The sequence below is a fragment of the Nymphaea colorata genome, chromosome 1, assembly GCF_008831285.2.
Source record: "Nymphaea colorata isolate Beijing-Zhang1983 chromosome 1, ASM883128v2, whole genome shotgun sequence".
NCBI lineage: Eukaryota > Viridiplantae > Streptophyta > Magnoliopsida > Nymphaeales > Nymphaeaceae > Nymphaea > Nymphaea colorata.
The window spans coordinates 28,308,272-28,330,292 of NC_045138.2; the positions used below are offsets into that span (position 1 = coordinate 28,308,272).

Here is a 22,021-nt window from a genome sequence, read left to right on the forward strand (position 1 = left end):
TGGAACCCATTTATGCAAAGTTAGAGAAGTCAGCAGCTTCTCACCTAAGTCAAGGGCGTCTGCCCTTTTGCAGAAAGCATGTGGACTTAGATTTGAAACAACAAACCAATAGAGTGAAAATTGCCTCGGCTACAAGAAAAGGAAACCTCATGGATCTAAATTTCTAAGCTTTCTAGACAAAATCCATTGAATGGAGGAAAATCATCTTTAGATGTTGCCCTAGGAAACATTCTTGAATCAAAGTGTCTTTTTCTTTTGCTCAACAACAAAAATCCTAAATAACCCATGGCCATTGATATTTGAAGATTTTGGCAGAACCAATTTTTAAAGCATGTTCGGATCAATCAGTTAGATTATACCTGCGGAATCAAATTTGAGAAGAAATTACAATTAGAGAAATTTATGATACACAATCAACTTGTTGAAGAAAGAACGGGGTCTGCAGGTATGGAGTTCACGATTTCCGGCTGTATTATATTCATGTTATTGGATTCGTAGTTTATTTGGCTGATCCATATCCACATAACTTACAATTGTATCTGTGCTTTATACTGCAGGTATCTAAACGAGGCCGTGGTCGAGAACATATCGGTTCTAGTTCAAAATACTCAAAAATATGATGGAAAGATTTGGATCGGAATCCAAATAGAACCTGCAACATATGGTTTCCTGGAATAAACATTATTAGAAAAGAAGAAGAAGAAAGTGGTCGTCGCGAACGATTTGGATCTTAATGGAAGAGAATCTGCAACGTCACGTATCGGGTCATTAACGCGTATCGGTGAGTCGAAGCGGATCCTTACCAGAACCAATGCCCTATAATCCGGGTCCGCTCCTTTTGGAACCCTGGTCCGAATACCGAGCTTGCCGTGCTCTCGACTCTCGATTCTTCGTCGTTGTCTTCGTGGCCGAAGAAGGGGAAGAAGGTCGTCGTCGTTTTCCTCCTCCTCCTCACAGATCACCGCCACGGCAACAATGTCTTCTCCCGGAGAGTGAGTTAAATTTTACCTCTATTTCTCTCTCTCTTTCTCTCCACCATCTGATCTAGCACAAATATTGGTGGTTACGATTTCTTTTCTCGTTTGCTCTCGACGTATGTCAATGCCGCTACCGCATCACCATCTAATCTAAAATAATCTTAGCGAGATTACTTTCTTTTCCCTTCTAACATATCTGTTTACTGCAATAACCCGCACCGAACGCCATGTACCCTATCGAGATTAATTATTGTCTAGTGAACATGGCTGCCTCTTGTTTTGGTATTTATTTGTTTGTTTTTGATGGGAGGATTTTCATGTACGTTATGAATTAGGTCTTTAGGCTCTGATAGGAGATTGCAGCGGACGGTTGATTCGGAAATGGTGCTGCAAGATATGCAATTTTAGAAAGAAGAGGTGCTTAAGATACAATCTGGTATTTAGGGAGGTTGGATTAGATGGGAAACCTCAATTTTTTTGGTAGTAGAAGCTCTATTTGCAACGACTAAGGTTACGTCTCCGATGCGTTGATGGAGATAAGCTCTTGGATTAAGTGGTCATCTCATTAGCTACAGGCAGAGGACTGTAGACTTCTTTCTTCCGTCCTTTTGATTGTCTTTGGGACACGGAGTGGGTTTATGAAGTAGGCTATGTCAGAAAGGCCAATGTTCGTGAACTTAGTAAATGAAGAATGAGCACATGAATGAATCATGAAACTGAAATGTAGGATGATTTGTAGAGTAAGCATAGAGAAGCTCTAACTGATGTGGAGATTATCAATAAAGCGAAAGATTAAATCTTACGTTCTCTAATTAAGCTGAAATTTGAACAGAAGAACTCAATTCACATAACTATAATCAATCATATTGGAGACTATGCTCATTTCTCTTAATAGGGCTATTTTATTAAAGACGGCATAGTGTTTTAAGATTAACTTTCGGAAGGCTCAGTTTTGGGGTAACTCCTTCCTCTAACAATCAGGAGAAAAATAGATTAACTGATTTACCGGATTTCTAGATCATTTGCACAAACGGGCAACTTGGTATTATATTGACTAAACCACTCCAGTAACATGAACAACAGGAAGGGATAGAGGCAGGACAATCACTGTTCTCTGCTGCCCCTTGAGTATATTGCATAGTCCTGAATGCTTGATTTTCTCTTGGGTAGCAAAAGTATTATAATGACAAAACCACCAGGTTTTGGGGACAAGGAATGTTTGCCAATTTTTGAACTCAAGATTGGGTTAAATGTTCTTTTCCTCCATTGCATTTGAGATGTTATGATTGGATCTACATGTCACGGTATAAGAACGGTGGAACCAGGTGAAATTGTAATTGATGCACAACCTATATGATAACCAATGCTGTGCACGACCAACATGGTAATCATGTAACTTAATGTATGTTCCTCTTTGGATGATTGTTTATGCAGCAATGGGTATTGTTAAATCTGTTGGATTTTCCTCTAGATGTCTTTCTTTTCCCTTCAATGTTTGGCCATAGATGATGAAGATGCATCATTTATGAGTGTTTGTTTTGCATGAGACGTTTCATCCCTTACTTTTATGACAAGCATTCACAAACTAGCAGTATGTGAAGGTTAGTGATTTGAATTAATTTTATTATTCTTCAATGGATGACTTGCCAGAAAAGCTATAAAAGTTATAAATGGTGCAAAATGATCTTTTCATGCTACGATCTAGGAAAAAAAGTAACAGGTGTTCTCGGAGTTGTGTCAAATTGTTGTGTGTTGCATTTTATTTATATAGAGATATGTCTATCTATTCATATTACTTTTTCAAACAAAGGTTAACATTTATTTTATGGCAGACAGGTAGAGTCTTTATTAGGATAGCCACTAAGTTTGGCCAACATTAATACACAATCTTTTTTGTTCATGTTATGATCCAGGTACTATGCATCACTTCCTCCAGTGAGCAAAGCTTATGGAACCATATGTGTGTTGACAACAGCTCTATTTCACCTTGGCTTGGTTAATCCTTACTATATTGCTCTAATATACAGTGAAGTGCTTCAACGCTTTCAGGTATGTGTCTAAATGTTTGGGGTTTTGGCTTACGGCACCTTTTGGCCTCCGACCTATTAAAATATATGATTTAGATCATTGTCACAGAAAACATGTCTTATTGGAAGAAAAAAAAACGCATATAATACGCCAAAACACAGTCAGCCGTATAAAATGTGAAAAAAAAATGCGTCTTTTTTAAAAAAGCGCCAGAAAATAAAGAACATGAAAAAAGTGCGTATTACACTCATTTTTCATGTTTTTTCATATTTTTTATGATTTTTTATTTTTTTATAATTTTCAGGATTTATTAAATTTTTTAAAAATTTGCCGAGATTTTCTCAAGATATTCTTGAAATATACAACTTTGCCATATTATACCCGAGAAATTCTTCTCCATGTAATACATGTACACGTTTCTTGTGACAATGATTTAGATCAATTTGGGGCACGTTTAGAGTGTGAAAATAAGAGGTTAAATTAAAAGGAAAAAGCGAAGACATTTTTTGTTTAATGGTTTCATACAAGAAATATTCCTTATATGGAGTTTTCTGTTCTATTTTTTGAATGTCTCAACCTGCAAAACCTTTTTGCCACTTTAATGAGTTATTTTAAATGTTCTGCAGATATGGAGGCTCATTACAAATTTTTTCTTCCTTGGGAAGTTCTCTATTAATTTTGGAATTCGTCTCTTGATGATGTAAGTTGTTTATTGATAATCTAGTATTTGTTGAGGGTATAAGAAAAAGGTTCTTGCTGCTTTAACTTTGCAGTTTTAATTGTCAACCATCCGCAAGAAAGCTCTGAAAGAAGTTATTTTTTGCATGATTCAGAGCTAGATATGGAGTCCAACTGGAACAAGGGCCATTTGCTAGGCGAACTGCAGATTTTTTATGGATGATGATCTTTGGGGCCAGTTGCTTGCTGGTTTGTGCTTTCCTTTTCTTCTCCAGTATTTTTCAGTTTTAAAATCGATGTTCAAGATGTTCTTTTGAAATATGTCCTCTCCACCGTGGAAGCTTAATCCTGTTACTGTACTAACTCTCTAATGTTGATGTTTCAGGCATTTTCCATTGTTCCACAGATGAGGTCATATTTCCTAGGAGTATCACTGGTTTTCATGCTTTTGTATGTATGGAGTAGAGAATATCCAAATGCTCAAATTAATATATATGGCCTTGTTACACTAAAGGTACTTGAATAGCTAGTTCTTTAGATTTTAGACTGTTACAATACATGATTTGGCCATGATGTGCACCTGTTAGCTAATTTTGAGAACCTATCAACTTCCATTTGCTTGTGAATTTTTTTTCCAGGAAAATGTTTCTGTTACAAAATGTGATCATGAATGCAGGCTTTTTATCTGCCCTGGACAATGCTGGCATTGGATGTCATCTTTGGATCTCCTTTGCTTCCAGATCTGTTGGGGATTGTTGCAGGTCATCTTTATTACTTCTTAACTGTGCTCCATCCATTGGCTGGAGGGAGGAACATAATGAAGACTCCAGTTTGGGTGTATCCTTGCTCCATGCTGTTAGAATATCACATGACATCTGAAGTTATAATTGTGTCTATTGTCCACAACAATTTTGCTTTAAAGCCAGAAGTAATTTACTAGATACAGGAATGTATTCTGAAGCCTGAACATGGAACCACCCAAACATCTACCTGGTGAGAAAAAGGTCTACTAATTCTAGGTCAACACTTTTTGTCATAAGAAAACAGATGCAAACCAATGAGTGGACACAAGTAAACCACCAGCATTGTAGACATTTACAGAACCTATATGAACTTCCCAGCACCAGAATCAGGTTTCATGTCGAGGTGCCTTTTGGGTTTAGGGTTTAGGGTTGTAATAGATTTTTTTTTAAAAAAAAAAAAAAAAAAAACTTGTAATAGGTTTTTTTTTTTTAAACTTGTAACTTAGGTTTACAGTGAGGTAAATGACATGACTAAAACTGCCTAAACTTGCATGTCAGGTCTTGCAAGAAACCGTCTACAAAGTTTTCAACCATCAGCACCAAGCTTATGATCCACTCAAATTTAAAACGTAAACAGCAATAGGGATATATTTTTAAGAGGTATAGTACAAAATACAAATACATAAAAGACATAAAACGGGGATATGCTTTGATGCAGAATTATGACAAAACCTATGCTGAGTTCACATAGAGATAATTGTACACGTTTAGGTGAGGGTGCACATAGAGCATGTTACACCTTATTGTTGCTGTCACAGTTCTTAGTTCTTTCACACCTACCTGTGTATTGAAGGCAACTTCTTTGGTGTTCCCTTCCATCGGTTAGCCACTTTTCATAATCAAAAACAAGAAAGGGCAGTGTATCAGGGATGCAGAAAGCAGTATGTATGTTACATGCTAGGAGCACATGTGGATCATCTTCGTCCTTACTGGAGAATATCTTGAAATCTTTTGTTCATTGCAATCAAGCTTCCCACACCTGCATTTGTGTGGAGTAACTACTAGTCTTATCCTAGGGGCAATTCAAAATATGTGGAATGCATGCTTAATTAGTGTTTCTGATGCTCTAGTGCATGTCATGGGATTCATGGATTATATGCTGCTCGAAGGCTAATAAAAGGTGTGTAGGATAATGTCTGTAGGATAATGTGTGGAACACCTTAGACAATGCTACTTGTTGAGCCTCACTTTAGACGTTGGAATTCTCTTTGAGCCTTAATGGAAGATCACCTTCATTCAGGCAAACCTGTTTGGGTTTGAACAAAGTTCAGCCTTGTATTGGCCTAATTGGTTTGCCAGAGTCAGGTATTCATGGCATAGGTCACTTCGTGCACATCAACATGGTTCCAGTTCAGGCAAGCCATGGAATTTCTCTCTCCCACACCTGCACTGATATGTCATGGGTTTTCATTTTGCAATGTTTGCTTCTACATGTTTCTGTTTCCCCCATTTGCTGGATGAAAGTGGAGAGATTGCGAACAGTGATTTGTTTGCCTTTTCTTTGTTTGCTTCCACTGGACAAAATGATTCTCTATAGAATGAGGACCACGTTTTCACTTTCTTGGTTATTTTTTCTATCCCTTTGCAAGCAACTTTGGAAATTTAGTTCTATGTTACTGTTTTCTCTTGATGAAACCTTTCTAGACATAAGCTAGTCGCTCGGTGGGGCATTGGGGTCCAGGCAGCTTCCCCAGTTCAACCCAGTCAGTCTTCTGGCACTACAGCATTCAGAGGAAGAAGCTATAGGCTTGGCGGATAACCAAAAAGAGCTTCCAATAATTCATTCACTTCATTGTAGAAGGTAGCTATTTGGAAACAACTGATTATTTTACTGGCAGCCAGCGGATTCATGGGGGAGGAGGATCATTGCCAGTTCAGAGCAAAGACACTTACCGTGTATAACATGAATTTTCTTGCACGTGACATTTTTTTGCCTTCATGAAATATTGTGTTTCTCATTGTTAGAAAATGCTGTCATGCTGAAGAAAGCTTTGATGTATCAATATAGAACGCTCTTAACAATTGCATCAGGAAAATGGTTTAGGAGTTGCAGTTTTCTATTTGGCATATTTTTCACATTATACTGATACGCTCTTGGCATTATGTCATCTAGCATCTTAAATCTTGCCATTTGTTGTGCGATGAGCAGACCATCATTGTCGCGCCATTTTGACTCATGCCCAACATCGTTGTGTTAGTCCAGGATGTCGATGCCAGCATTATCGTCTTCTATAACCAACTCTAAATAAACCTTGAAACCATTTTTTTTTTCGATATGGTTGAAATCAATGTTCCCGGCACATATTCAACTTTTGACTTTACGACGTTGAGGTACTCTTTAACTACAACGGAGCGAATGACATTCCAAACAAAATCACCCTGAAGTCATCTGAATCGGTTGAATCAACCATGGAATATTATGCTGCTTAACAGTGAAGTCTTTTACAGTCACTTGCACACCTTGACAAGGATAACAAAGAGCGTTCTGATGCCTTTTTAATCAAGTGCCTGTTCGATCATTATAATAGTTTCTCAATATCTGGTTGCTTGAAGTTATGTTCGGTTATCATGAAGCCACCAAACTTAAGTAATTCTAGATTACAAAATGATCTCCGCAGGTGAGGGGTTGGATGTCGACAATTTTTTATCCAAGAACCATCTGCGCAATGTAACAATTCCAGTAGGTTTGAACGTTGTAACGGAATTGTCCTGTAAAAGCCGACTTCATTTCAACACTTAAAGAGCGCGATGAGTTAGACAAGTATCACAAACTTGCTGCCCCACAAACCTGCCTAAGACATACCTTCAACTCTTTCAAGTTGGATGTCCAATCTTATTAGACGTACTTTGACGAGTTAGCAAAACTTGATCCCTAAAACACTCTCCCCCTCACCTCCCTGAAACATGTGCACAAGCTTATCCAATACAGATTGAAGTTTGTTGCTTCCAAGATTCGTCATATATATATATAGCGAGAGAGAGAGAGAGATAGTGAGAGAGAGAGAGAGAGAGTTGTGCATAAAGACTAACCAACCTTGAGTCGGACAATTATGAGGCTCTGTTGACTCTCGAAATAAACAAGATATGGTGATTAAATTCCAAATTAAGTAAAATATGTACAAAGCCCTTTTTTTATTCGTTAAGAGAAAAAAAAATCAAAGAAGACGACTTAACCTGTAATACCGCAATAATCTTAACCCGCTAAGCACAACAAGGAACATGAAAGATTTCATTAGCACAGGCAACTACTTAGCCTGACCCCAGTAATTTAGCTTTCCAAGGAATTGACACAACAGAAAAAGGAAAAAACAAACATCGGCCAAACCAGCCTGCGCGAACCATGAATAATGAAAAGCTTCTAAAACATTTTCCGCAAAACAATATCGAGTTTCACAAACAAGATAACCTGCAGAGAGCATGTAGCAGGACCCAGATCATACCACCCTTCACACTATGAAATATAAGTAAAGAAAAATAATCATGTCCCCCCACAACTCTATAAGCCCACGATAATTATTCATTGGAAACTAACTCCACTGTTGGGAAGATGCAAACTTGTTGTACAAGAAAAGATCACCACCCCGAGAGAAGAAAGTTCACACCCAATAAAAATTGCTACAGACCCTGATCGATGAGGTAGTCACCAAGCCTCTCAACGATCATGTTGCACTGTCCAGGGGTCATCGGTTCATCGTAGATCCCAATTATCAAAGCCTGGTTCGTTTTCTTCACAGTAACTCCACCAGAACCCTGTAATCAGGAAAATAGCGAGAAATAAATTAGGAAGAGAAAACAAAACCATGAACTAAGTACACAAAGAAACACATACGAAGACAGTAAGCATTTGCCAATTGTAATACTTTGGTTCAAAGGAAAAGATAGCAAGTACATAAAGTTACAAACTGAAGTATCACTAAAACAAGCAAAAAGGTCAGAAGACTCGAAACCCTTCAATTGCCTAAGCAACCTTTTAAGTTGAGAAGAGCTTCCCAATCTCCCACGTCCTGCTTCCAATCTCCAATTGTTTCATAAGGAAATGTAACAGTAACTCAAATTCTCAAATTTCCTGTACTGTGTGGTTAACAGTTTCATGTTTACCAAACCATGCAAACATGCGGCCAGCAAGAAGGGGGGATGTTCTGCAAACAAAAAATTATCTTTTTTATTTGCTTATCAGATATTGGAAGCAGAAACCCTTCTCTTCAGTTTTATTCTACATTGGCTGCTATATCGCATACAGGAAGCCAGATCTCCACCACCATTTATGGTGGATTGCAACGGAAACCATTAACCTGAGTGGCTAATGTGTTACCATGCTTTGGCATTTTTGAGACATTTATACACCAGCATGCAGAAAGTTGGTTGAAACTACCCAGCTGTCCTGATATGAAAAAGATGCCTTCCACAGGTGCCAATGAACTGTGATTCATACAGCTCAGAGTCCACTACACAGCTAAGTTTCCTACAAGGCTGCCTCACAATACAGATAGAAGGCCAAGACCCTATACTAGTTCTCGGAAGGCCCACGAGATGGAACATAAACTTGGACCTCTAAGCTTGGACGGGGAAAGAAGGACCTGAAATTGCCCAAATGGTTAAAGACAATTTAAGCGAAGAATCTTGATATGGTTAAAGCATAAAATAAATCAAGACTTAACCACAGACACTAGGTTACTGATGTCGGGACACTGAAGACTGATACCCAATTTCTTAATAATAGGATATACAAGGCCATGGATCACACGAATACAGGAAAAATATAGAAAATTATGTGCGAAAATAGGTCTTTGTATATGATGTCTGAGGGGAAAAAAAAAGTGTTCACCTTCAAAATAAGATTGGACCAATGATCAATATCTGTATGGTCCTGCCTTTAGGGTCGATAAAAGCAGTGCAACTTACTTTACCAAGTTCTGACAAACAATGCTCAATTGTGACACAACTAAAATATACATACATAAATCTTCTTAAAGATCTGTGTGACAAAAATCGGGGAAGCTGAGTTGCTGAAAGATTCTGTATTAACAGTGATGGTGAAACTCAAAATGTCAATGTAATTCCCACTTGTATAACATACACATGGTGCAGAAAAATATTGTAAACATCAGATAGGAATTGAATTCATCCAAGCTGCAGACAGGAGAAAGATCCACTGATTCAGCTGAATCAGCAAAACTCTTTACAAAATTTAGTTTCTGAAAAAAATAAAGGGAAATTATATAAAAAATAATTAAAAATAAGAAAATCCTTAAAATATTAAAAAATAAAATTTAAACATTGTTACATGGCACTCTTGAGTCGACCACCTATTCAATTCAAATAGAGAGATTTAAGCCAATCCGTATAACATTGGTGCAACATGAAGAGAAATTATCTAAATCTTCATTTGAAGGAGGAGGATCCAAACAACTCGTACATTTTTAAATATATTAATTTGTTTCTTCAGTTCATCCATATAATAAGCAAGACTTGATGCCTGCGTGAATAAGAATGGACACTTGATCAATGTAAGCAGTTTTACCATTTCAAGAAACAGGAATTCTAGATTTCTACTTATATGTAAAAAATCACACTATTGATTCATTATTCATGCAAAGTATTGGGTAAGTCATGTTCATATTCACAGACACGTTGTCAGGAAAAATGATCATTCATTCACTGATCAGAAAAGGCTTCCTAATGTCGTTTAATTGATATTTTTAATGGTCGTGGCCATCAATGATGATTCAAGTGTTCTCTCTTATGTGGTTGCTCTTATATATAGTGCCTCTAGGTAAAAAATATGAGGCTAAGATACTCTTATTGGTATGACTCGAACAACAAGATTCAACGTCAGGTCTCATGGGCTGCCGTAAGCTGCTCAGATCAGCAGAATTCATTGGAAGAGGGAAAAGAACAGGCCGCTGCCACAAACAACAGAGCTGCAAAGATCCCACTCCGAAGCAATTAATTGCCACAAATGAAGAATCAGAAATATAACGTGATTTTTATAAATAGAAATCTAAGATTGTAAAGAAGAATTATGTGAACCCAGCAACAAAGAAAAAAAAAAGCTTTTCACAACCAACAAACCGCTAAAGAAACTCGGAACACATAGAACCATCCATCATCGACTTCAAAAGTAACCTAATCAAGCAATATTCCATAAAGCGTACTGAAGATATAAATTTGAATCCGAGATTGATCACCTTCTTCCCTCTGATGACGGCTCCAGGCTCGCCTTGGATCACCATGTATTTGGTAGATCCAAGGTACAGTCCAGTTGGTGCAAGAGTCCCAGGCTCTGCGAAATCATTCATAATACCAGCAATCTCTTCCGGCTTAAACTATCCAGAGACACCAAAACGACCAACATCGTCAGATATGCGGACTTTACTCACATAAGAGAAAAACCAACCAATCAGAATCAAATAACAGCAAAATCAGAAATCAGTAAGAAGGGAAAATGTTGATGAAAAACTCTTCAAAGAAATGCAGATATTTATTTAGCAATATGTACAAAATCTCACATACCGAAACTCATAAAAAAATGAAAGCAACTCTTATCAATATCAACAAATGGGAGATCGATCAATCTGAAAGGAACCTATGGAAGAGAAGATCGTCCATTTACACCCCAATATATAGAAATCCAAAGTCTACCAAGTTCAGACACCCAGATCGTCAAGAGAAAAAACAAGTTCCGCCAAAATCGAACATCAGAGAACAATCAATCTGATAGGAAAATGACCGACGAAGAGACAAGGTCCGATTCACTACCACCGATCAGTATCTGGCCCCTCTTCCCAAAAAAAGAAAAAAAATCCTCCTAAACACTAGCTGATAAGTAAATCGATTACCACTACCCACAAACTACAACATAGAAAAAATCTACGAACGAGAAGCCAGTGGCGGAAACCGCGATTCTCTAGATAGTTTCTGAAAAACAAAAATGTTCAGCAATGAACCGAGCGAGTGAGAGAGAGAGAGAGAGAGAGAGAGAGACCTGCGGGAAGGCGTCGCTCTGAGCCCAGACGCTGCCATCTTGGCCGATGATCGCGGCGGCGGTGAGGTGGTTGCCGTCAATATCGCACATCAGGTGCTCATCGACGTACGCTTGCCACGACATCGTTGCCTCCGCTTCCTTCTCCCCTCTCGGCTGCCTTTTCTCTCGCTTCGCTGCTCCGTAGAACCACGCAGAGTCGGTCGCCCTGAAATCGTGAGGGGATGAACGCGAGGACATCCGCCTATTTAACCCCATTGAATCATTGCTCAAGTCCGGCATTGATTTTTTTTGGCTCCCCACTCTCTCTTCTCTCCCTCTCTGTCACAGGGACACGGTAAAAGGACACCACTCCTTTATTTCCCTTTTTCATCTCAAGCACCATTTGCAACTCTGACATTTCATTGAAAATCAACTGACAAACCATTTACATTCATTTGCAAATCAATTGAAGATTTTTGAAAATTTTTATAGTTGATATTGATCTCACACGCAAAAAGATGCACATGCCTTAAAAGAAAAAGAAGCCTATTGTAGTCCTCTATTGCATGCGCCTTAGCGAGGGGTATTGTAACCTTCTAGTATAATTATAAGAAAGATTAGTCCTGCATCGAAGATTGTTGAAAATTAAAGGTTTATAAGCACAACAACTAATTATTTGACTCGATTTCTTATTAACCTTTTAAAGATTTTCAAGAATAGTGAATATGTGAATAAATTTTCAATAATAATGTAGTGCTGCAATTGACTCCCTTGAAGCACATGTATGTCAACCTTTAAATTCATGTATATGTATTGGGTTCCTGGTCCTAGAGTATTGAATATGGCTCTAATGTCAAATTTAACAACCCAATCACTTCTTAGATCCAGTTCGGATTCCAGACAGCCACTCAGCAATTTTAATTTCTGTTCGAAAAATACTAAAAACCGCCACAACGATTTAGCCAGCCTCTTACAAATCCTCTAACTAAATATTTACTGGCTTCAACAATTTTATCCCAGATATTTTTACCTCTGGGGTTAAAGCTGCAGTAGACGAGTAGATGAATAAATACAAAGAGCTCTACTGGCCGAAGGACGTTCATATGTCATCACTCATCAGCCTCGTAGACTGTGTCTCATCAGATAATAAGAGGAATAACAATTGAGTTGGTCTCCAAAAACCCACTTGGCCAAAAGACGTATGGGCTCATGCTTCTCATGAAATTGCATGTCGTTCTTTCCTTGTTTTTTCCTTTGAACTTTTATTCTTTTCGATGAAACGATTGCTCAGCAACTCTTGCTCGTTCATTGCTCTGGTTCAAATGATCCACAAGGTGAACACGAGATGGTTCATCTGCTGGTCTAGTCTGATCTTTGGAACATGAAAACGAACAGAATTAGACTCGGGGCATATGCGAGCTAGAAAAGAAAATCGATCAAGATATGCGTATCTAATTCTCTTCCTCAACTTTCCTGACTATTATTTCCTTCATAATGTCAATCAAGATCATGGCTCATCCGTCATCCCCTCTATAAAGTGAAAAGAATATATTCTTGTTTGGTAAGAGTGGCTGCCCTTTTCGAACGCCGGCCCCAAGCCTTATATATATTATATATATAATGCGAAGCAGGTTTAGGATGATCAAAAGTTATGCCAATCTAATAAGAGAGAGGATAAGGGAAGCGAGAATTTAACATATCGAGCTTTTCATGTTGTTGGTAGTCAAGATTTTGAAATCTGGAACTTGCTTGGTGAGAACCACCAAATCTATTTTTCAGCGTTTGATCTCTTGAAAAAGCAAGAATTGGGTTCCCAGCACTTACTCATTATAAGTGGAAATCTGAACTTGTAATATGAGTCCCTGAACGATCCTTTCTTATTTTTCTTTTTTTTTTTTTAATTCATTCTCAACCTATTCCACCATTACCGGCAGCCTGCCGGAACTCTGCTGCAGAAAGGGGAGCCCCGGCAGCTCCCCCGTACCATCACCGGCAGGCCTGCCGGGGTCGGAAGAAGGGGAGAGGGAGGATCTAGACCGTCTAATCTACATCCCCTGGTGTGCACTAAATGTAAAGTCATCATACAATTTTTCATTTTGATCCGTTTATATTTTAAAAATACAAGAAAATAATATTCCAAATATATTTTTGTTCTTCAGAGTTGACTTATAATTCAGTGGTGAGTGGGAGCCCACGAGTTTGGTGTGTGCCAACTAAGGATACAAATGAATACGATCTGGTTTGTGGGTTTTGCCCTGTTAAATTGCATTAAGTTGAAATCTGACCGCATATGTAATATATTTAACTGTTTGGCTTCTGGCTTACGGGTCAACTATGACTAACAGGGGACATTTGGTTAACCGATCCTAAGTGGGCCTTAGTTCTGGCTTGAGATCTTTAGTTATTAGACTCTAAATTCCTCTGCAGAACTTTTCTCATGTCTGCAAATATATGCTTCAACAGATCTACATATTCAAAACCAGGAACACAAACACATTCTATGAGGCAATACTTTTGGAGCATGTTTGTAGAAGATATATTTCAGACACTACGTTTTTTGTTTGAAGAAACATTATGTGTTCATAATTCTTAAATTGGTAATTAAATGTTAAACATACTAAATCAACAAGATGGAGTTCTCATAGTAGAATCTTTTTCTTATATGCTTAAAAGATGCATGTTTTTATAGTCTGAAACAGCTTATATATTTATTCCTTTTGACAAATTAAAAGGAACGGAGATTGTATGGACGTGATTAATCCTTATATTTTTCCACCTGATTTGAGAAAAGTGTTTTCCTTCTTTCGAATCGTTTGTTCGAAATGGAGGCGGCAAATCATGGGAATAATGCTGTTCTACTTGCAATGTTTTACGATAAATTGAGAAAGAATGGTTGACATTAATGACGGAACGTGTAAAAAAAAAGACAAAATTCACATCACTGATTGAGCCAATTAAATTTTAAAGGTCAATTGACAAATGAAACACTTTGTACCTGTTTCATGAATAGATAAATTTATAAAACACCTACAGAGTGTTCTTCTCCACTTGTTTTTTTCTCTCCTCAAATACTGTAGGAGTGTGATGAAAAATCCCTACGTTTTTCATGCATTTTAGAGACCGTTGTGTTTGATTTGTAGGAGTGAGATGAAAAGTCCCTACGTTTTTCATGCGTTTTACAGACCGTCGTGTTTGATTGGAGAGTGTACGGTAGCCTCAAACATTTTCTCCACCATTCTCACATGCAGCCTTAAGGCGAGTATCGCAACCAGGCTGCAAGGATTAACAAAATGGGGACCAAGAGTAACACATGATAATCTTCTCGGTTTACTCCTTCTCCACAACTCCTCACATCACTGCCCTTTTGACATCAACTACTTTCTTTTCTTCATTTCATCTAAGACTGGCAAGAACAAGAACTTGGAAAATTTTTCCTCTCAGCGCTTTTATCCTGTCTGAAATGACAGATAAAAAAGCTCAACTTTTCTTTCAATTTCAATTTATCCTACAAAGGATGAGTGTATCTTTCCCTTCCAAACATGCCCTGAAAGCACAGGAACCTCTGGAAACTAATAAAGTGCGGAAGCAGAAACAATTGTAACAAGGAAAGCTTAACTTGTCTCTCATTCTGGATTCCAGAACAGTACAAAAAACATACATGCTTCAGAAACATAAAAGGAACCACATATGCTTTTGTTCACATAAGGTTTGTTTGAAAACCTTATAGTTATTCTAAAGCAATCTCTCCATTGGCATTGTTCTTAATGACCAACGAAACATATATATGCAGATGATCACATTCATCAGAAGCAAAAAAATCTAAAACGATATTAGATCTAGAGACCCTGGTCATAAAGGTAATCACCAAGCCCCTCTACAACTTTGTTACACTGTCCTGGGGCCATTGGCTCATCGTATATTCCAATGACTAAGGCTTGGTTGGTTTTCTTAATTGTAATTCCGCCAGATCCCTGCATCCAAGCAACAATGACATGAATTACAGATGGATTTTTTTTCTTGGCAATAAACATGAAAAAATTGAGCAAAAAAAGAATGCTAAAGTGCCATACCATGAAGAGAATCGACTAGAAATCAGATAATTGCAGAAATATAGTAATGCCTTCTCTCATTATGGAAATTCTAAAGATTCCGGGTTCTGTAGATGCATGGCTAAAGACAGGAAAAAGTATTTGGCACATTAGGTTATTGTTTCATAAGCTTAGAATGTTTCTGATAAGTTGATAATCTTTCATCTTTATCTGCAGTAATAATTTTCGATTCCCTAATGTTTAATCTCCTGTCAGTTTTGGCATTTGGGGATACCATCTCGTTCTCCTCTTTACGGAGCTAAAAACCAAAACCTGTTATCTAAACACTTCTTTGTTGTTCCATTCTTTGATTTTGTTTGTTTTCCTGACCGGAATCCGAGACCATGCCTTGCACATGGTGAACCTATTATAATATAATATCTTAGTCTATAGTCTTATTCAAATTATTCTGATTGCTGTATGGATGCACAGTTATGAAGTCTACATGGACTCGCTAAAACAGTCAGCACTTGACCAACATCACATACTCTTGCTACTACATTCACGCAGGGGCGACATCTATTTATGAGAAGATGGACCAAAAAAATATGCACTCTCAAACAGCAAGAATCATTCTGCGCATTATCACCTCCTTTCCTTTCCTCCAAAGAAAATGAAAATATTTAGGATACGCTGGATTTATAAAAGGATTAAAAGATTAGGAAACTAAATCAACGTAATGCCAAGAGAACATGGACGAAAACTTCCCCAGTGTAGCATTAAAATGATCACAATCATAAATACGATCGAGAACCAATTAAACAGAGCAGAAAGAGAAGCAAAGCGGCAGAGTCATCACCTTCTTCCCTCGGATGACAACACCAGGTTCTCCCTGGATAACCATATACTTTGCCGATCCAAGAAATAATCCAGTAGGTGCAAGCGATCCAGGCTCCTCGAAATCGCGCATAATTGCGGTCATCTCTTCGGGCTTAAACTACATAACAAAAAAACAAAAGACCAATACCCGGAGAAAGCTCAAGATCATAAGTCTCAATACATGATCGAATTAACCAAAAATTTAAGCGAAAATTTTCGAAGAAAAGGATCAGCTAGGAGACCACATGATCAGGCGAACAAACTACTTGAAGCTGCATAAAATGATAGTAGAGGTGGCCCATGATCATACGTATCCCGACCGATCAAACACCATTGGCAATTATTCCATGCGTTTCTTATACGATTTCCGAACTTAGAAGATCGCAAATCAGATGAACTTCACATCAGGGTGATCCCAAACCGCCCAAATGCGTGTACCCATTAAACTAGACGTCAAGCGACCCATGATTTCATTAAAATCTCTTACAAAAAATGGAATGCAATTACACCAACGAAGGAACCCATCTCATCTTCTTCAAATTGCTGCGATTCCAATTAAGGAACCTCACCAAGTCGCAAACGATCTCGCGTGATCAGCTAAATAACATCATGAGCATACACTTAAAAACGATTAGAGATCGAGCGGGAGACCGTAATAGGATCAACAAATCTGAGAAGCAGGCAAGATTATGGAAATGTGGGCAGAAGGACGGCAGATAGATGGGGAACCTGGGGAAAGCTGTCGCTCCGAGCCCAGACGCTGCCATCCTGGCCGACGATGGCAGCCGCAGTGAGATGTTGGCCGTCGATGTCGCACATCAGGTGCTCGTCGACGTAGGCTTGCCACGACATCTCTGCTCTCTCCCTTATCTCTGGAAAACTTCGTTCACTCTGTTTCTTCTCTCCCTCCCTCTCTGGTTCTCTCCGAGCTCCTGCAAGTCGGACCCTCCCTATTGATACCGTGCGATCCGACCGTTCACTCAATCCGGTTTAAGGAGTGGCCCTCACACCCGCCATTATTTCAGGGCTCCATTCAGAAAGTTTCTTCTTTCAAAGGTTTAAGTTCCAGAAATGGCCCTCCAGTTTTCAAGTTAACCCCTCCGAATTGGGCCGGTCTCAGCTATCAGACCCGGACCCGGTTTCACATTCGGCACTGTATTAAGTCCCGTGTCTCAACTAAAACTTTCAAGTTGGAGGAGGACGAGAGGTTCAAATTTTCACGCCATTTGAGCTTTTGTAATTAGGGTTGAACACTAGCCGAGTCGACCTTGCGTTCAGTCAACTCAAGCTCGGCTGAATTAATGAAACCTCGATCTAGACTCGGCTTGAATTCAAGAATAGCTTGACTCAGCAGTTACATGTTGAACTCGAGCTCGACTCAATTAAGGCTCGATAAACTCGTTTGAATAGAATTAATATTCATCGTTACGTGTTGAGCTCGAGATCGGCTCGATTAAGGCTCGACAAACTCGTTTGAATAGAATTGATATTCATCGTTACATGTTGAGCTTGAGCTCGACTCGATTAAGGCTCGACAAACTCGTGAACTTGTTTGAATATATCGACTTGATTAAGGCTCGACAAACTCGATTAATGCTCGAGCTTGACTCGGCAGTTACGTGTTCAACTCAAACTCAACTTGATTATTTGAACCAGTCGACTTATGAACTCCAGCTTGACTCATTAAGCAAATGACTCGGCTCGAACTCGTTCACGAGCTGAGCTCGAGTAGCTCGACTCATTGTTCACCACTATCTGTAATGCCTTACTTTAAGAAGTCTAGTTTTGTATTGAAGATTGTGAGAGTAGCTTATAAATGAGGTTGTTAAATGGTTGATTATCTTAGTTTCTATCTTTTTTGGGATTAACTGGGTAAAGAGTTCTGCAAGAGTTTTAGAGAAATAAGAAAGGAACAGTTTCGCGCTGAAGTTCTATGAGCTAATTAATATCTTCTAATGTGCCACATTATTAAATATGTTTACATTCTGTTGCACCTGTTCTATGAGCTAAATATTTTTGGCTGATTCATAACTAATTCACTTACATGGGTCCACTATACTCTGATTGGGGTCGGTAGCCAATTTTACAATACGACCAAGATCTCCCCCCTGTCTGAATATTTGGATTTGTCACTTCAAAAACAAATTTAGATCCTACGAGATTGGATAGAAATGAGTCTGAATTCAAATAAGGCGAGGACTATACATATTAACGACATATAATCTTGTTAAATTTGATAGAGTTCAAGCACAATAATATACATACCAATAATATATCTACCTTGTTCCGGAATGAGACTCGATCCCTCAAACATTAAGATACATTTATATGCGGTTGGATCTTTATCAGATCCAGTCAGAAATGAATTTCGAATTCAGCTTTGTAATGAAACCACATACCCAATCTGAATCTGCTTAATAGCTAGGTCCAGATCTTTTTACCAGATCCAACAAACTACATACACTTTTATATTCACATGCAACACCAGCTTTGATCTGTGGTCGTATCTGACTCATTGGCAGCCTTTGCATAATGCAGCCCATGCGCTCTACGTCATGCTTAGACAATTCAATACGGGCAAATTGGATCTAGATCGTGCAAATGGGACCCATATTAGTAGATGGGTCTGACCAAGTTCTTGGCCCTTTTCCAGGTGTGTCCCGACTCCCGAATCAAACAAAAGCCTGAAACGGATCCAAGAACTAACAACGACTGCCACTGGGACACGTAGTTCCGCCCAATATGGATGTACGTACGCCCCTGATCGGTGCTCTTGCTTCAACATTTTTATTTTATGATGTTGCTAACTTTATAATAAGTAAAAATTTAAAAGATCATGTGGTATTAACAAAAAAATATGTTGAAAAATGAATTTCTTTTATTTAACCACCTAAGTTCGCACAAGGGAAGTGATCAAATGAAAGCAATTCAAACCTCAGGTGCTTAATTTTGTTTGTTGTCTCGAACTTTTTTTGACAATATGAAAAAAAACAATGCAAACTAAGTACATCTTTCACGTAGCAAAACTCATATAAATGAAGTGTCTATCTATCCTGCCTGCAGGCAGATGCCCCATCCTTCATTAGAATTGAACGTCACATCCTACATGGTCTTTTACATTAAGTTTGTAACTTGACATTTAATTATATATATGTATTATGTATTCCAAGAACATAATGTTCTTCTTATCAAACACCACATAACTCTTATCACTGGATGTCAAGTCTAATCATCGACACAAGCAAAAACAGCCCATGTGTCTAATGGGGTTCTCGGACCCACCAAGCCCTGATTCACATGGTGTTCCATAATAGAATACGGTGGGTAGATCACTAGGCATGCTAACTCTATCTTCCCAAGAGTTGATTCCAGTATTAATGTCACGAATTAAACAATAAAATGGACTGTGGCGCCGCTGATTCTTTAGAATTTCGAAGCTGTGATCTCTCAATGATTTGTGAGTAATCAATCAAGTCTACTGAAACGGCTAACAAATCATAGCAATGAATCTGAAACATCTCTAACATTCAATGGCGTAAACAAAGAGTTTGAAGTTTGCTTTGAACCACCACGTTGCAGTGACCGCCGTTTGAACTTGAAAAAAAAAAAAGACACCTGTTCTTACATTTAAAAGAAAATCTTCATGTGCAGATTTGTGCTTTGTCTTTATCTGATCGGTGACTGCTCTGTTTCTTTTGGATGCTGGGACGTTCAGTCGCTCATTGGTTTCATTATAAGGCGACAACCATGGATCAATCCATGTCTGTAGTTTTAAAAAAATGGAAAATAAAAAATACACATATATAAATGTTCCTAATATGCTCTTAATATAATATGAATTGCTGGGTATTGAAGAATATAAACTGCCATTGTACATACAGTCAATGGCTTACAGGTAACAGTGAAGGTAGATCCGGATGGATCTGAACGGAGCACGACCCGTTTGATCTCAAACAATGAGACATGTTCACGCAGGGATGCCCCAAGGAGATGAACCCTTTTGCGCTCTCGGGGAGCAGACCGACGTACTGTGGGGTCCAATTCTGCTCCCCCCTTCAGCCCATGCCTTCTCCAGGCCACGTCATCACCTCCCATCGGCCCAAGTTGTTAACATGGGCTCGTCCATGGCCTTTCACACCGAACGCAGGATATATATATATATATATATAAGAAATTTGAATGATAATTCAACCATTTAATCAGAATCAAAAGTTAAAAGAAAAAGAATGTGATGAATATTTTCATTATTTAACATTAGTTTATACCTTTTCTTTTTTATGTTTTTCTCTCAACCATTCATGTATAACAAGGGACGGCCCCTAATTAAATGGTTAAGTAACTTGTAAAAGTTACCATTTACTTACTTTTATATATATATATATATAGCTAGTGACAAGCAATCCATTTGAATGAGCTACATATCAAATCATTACAATTGATGTCGGATCTCAGAGAAAGATTTTTGAAAAATAGATTTTTACGGTTGGATAAAGAATCAAACGTATTTAAACGTTCATGTTATTCTATAGTTCCTTGAAAAATGAACTAAACCCAGGGGAACTTCATTATATTTCAAAAAAGGCGGAGGTAATCAAGAAACTTTGAGTTAATCAAACAAAATGAAATTAATGAAATCAAAAGATGCTTTGTTCTAGTTTTGTTTAATTGTTTCTCTACCACCCTCTCAGTCTTGTTTAATTGTTTCTCTGCCACTCTCTTGCTATATTAATAACTATTGGCTATTGTTTCTCGATGGTTTGATATTCTCGTTTATGAGTTTTTTTAGCAAGGAAAAGCTGTTCGGTCATGATCAAAGTGAGTTTTCTAGGCCTTTGACTGATGCCATCGGAAGCAAGGGGTCGATTCCGGTGAGTTTCCCGGCCGGCGGTGATGTCAACCAAACCCTACGATGAATTGGATCTTGGTCCAGCCTCTAGACGTTTCATGCCAAAGCGGCATCGCCAGGCAAACTTTATCTGCCTCCACTAAGTTTATGTTCTTGCATGCACGTTGCTTTGTAAAACCGAACTGGACGCATCCGACTGATTTCATTCGATTACAGTGTTTTCTTATTGACATTTACAAGCCATGACCCTTAGACATCTGCATATTCGATGCACAACCCTTATTTTATTACTCAGAAATAGTTCATTCTCTTTCTCTCTCTGTCTCTCTCACTCTCACACACACACACTCTTTCTCACACACACATCGAGAACCAATTGATCAAGCAGGTGTTGTAACCATGTTTCTCCAAAGGTCTTATATACAGCAAAACTGTCTGCTTATGCATGCATGCATGCATGTAAAATGCACGATCAAAGAGGGAGGTGACCGGAGGGGCAGAAAATAAGATGGTAGGTCCGGCATGGTTCTACCAAAAGTTGAATTGAATGTGCCCTTAGAAGATTGACTTCATTTTAAAGTTGGTCATATTGGCGATGTATATTTCTTTTTTCCCAACACCAGATAAATAACGTGTACCGTAGGACCACCCAGGTTCGAAGCAGCAGGAGAAGCTGAGGTGGCTTTTGCCTCTCTCATGCCACCTGCAACAAATAAGAATAGTATTTTTTGGAAGTTATAAAAATAAATGAAAATATTTTTAAGCAGCAGTACTGCCAGTATGTGATATTTCCTTTTTTTTATTATTATTTTGTCTAG

The 22,021-nt window shown here is 38.3% G+C and overlaps 3 protein-coding genes across 3 annotated transcripts; 1 reads left to right on the plus strand and 2 right to left on the minus strand.

The window, feature by feature from the left end:
• The first annotated feature begins 837 nt into the window (after positions 1–837).
• On the plus strand, positions 838–6,546 carry LOC116260976 (derlin-1). The gene is made up of 7 exons (XM_031639534.2): positions 838–992; positions 2,891–3,026; positions 3,632–3,705; positions 3,839–3,932; positions 4,069–4,197; positions 4,360–4,520; positions 6,131–6,546. The coding sequence occupies exons 1-7, from the start codon at positions 976–978 to the stop codon at positions 6,243–6,245; spliced, it is 726 nt and encodes a 241-aa protein (XP_031495394.1). The 5' UTR covers positions 838–975; the 3' UTR covers positions 6,246–6,546.
• Positions 6,547–7,827: 1,281 nt separating this feature from the next.
• LOC116263069 (profilin-1) lies at positions 7,828–11,699 on the minus strand. Its single transcript, XM_031642654.1, has 3 exons — positions 11,472–11,699; positions 10,675–10,812; positions 7,828–8,236 (listed from the first exon to the last, which is right to left on the minus strand). Exons 1-3 carry the CDS (start codon positions 11,592–11,594, stop codon positions 8,102–8,104), a joined length of 396 nt encoding a protein of 131 aa, XP_031498514.1. The 5' UTR covers positions 11,595–11,699; the 3' UTR covers positions 7,828–8,101.
• A 3,346-nt stretch (positions 11,700–15,045) lies between these two features.
• Positions 15,046–17,349, minus strand: LOC116246579 (profilin-3-like). Its single transcript, XM_031618422.2, has 3 exons — positions 17,087–17,349; positions 16,338–16,475; positions 15,046–15,421 (listed from the first exon to the last, which is right to left on the minus strand). Exons 1-3 carry the CDS (start codon positions 17,207–17,209, stop codon positions 15,287–15,289), a joined length of 396 nt encoding a protein of 131 aa, XP_031474282.1. The 5' UTR covers positions 17,210–17,349; the 3' UTR covers positions 15,046–15,286.
• Positions 17,350–22,021: the final 4,672 nt, after the last annotated feature.

Coding starts and splice junctions, on each gene's coding strand:
- LOC116260976 (XM_031639534.2), top strand. Junction 3,706..3,838: donor GGAATTCGTCTCTTGATGAT/GTAAGTTGTTTA, acceptor TGCATGATTCAG/AGCTAGATATGGAGTCCAAC. Junction 3,933..4,068: donor TTGGGGCCAGTTGCTTGCTG/GTTTGTGCTTTC, acceptor TTGATGTTTCAG/GCATTTTCCATTGTTCCACA.
- LOC116263069 (XM_031642654.1), bottom strand. CDS start 11,594: ATGTCGTGGCAAGCGTACGTCGATGAGCACCTGATGTGCGATATTGAC. Junction 10,813..11,471: donor AGAGCGACGCCTTCCCGCAG/GTCTCTCTCTCT, acceptor GTCTCTGGATAG/TTTAAGCCGGAAGAGATTGC. Junction 8,237..10,674: donor CCGTCATCAGAGGGAAGAAG/GTGATCAATCTC, acceptor TCCTGATTACAG/GGTTCTGGTGGAGTTACTGT.
- LOC116246579 (XM_031618422.2), bottom strand. CDS start 17,209: ATGTCGTGGCAAGCCTACGTCGACGAGCACCTGATGTGCGACATCGAC. Junction 16,476..17,086: donor GGAGCGACAGCTTTCCCCAG/GTTCCCCATCTA, acceptor TTTGTTATGTAG/TTTAAGCCCGAAGAGATGAC. Junction 15,422..16,337: donor TTGTCATCCGAGGGAAGAAG/GTGATGACTCTG, acceptor GCTTGGATGCAG/GGATCTGGCGGAATTACAAT.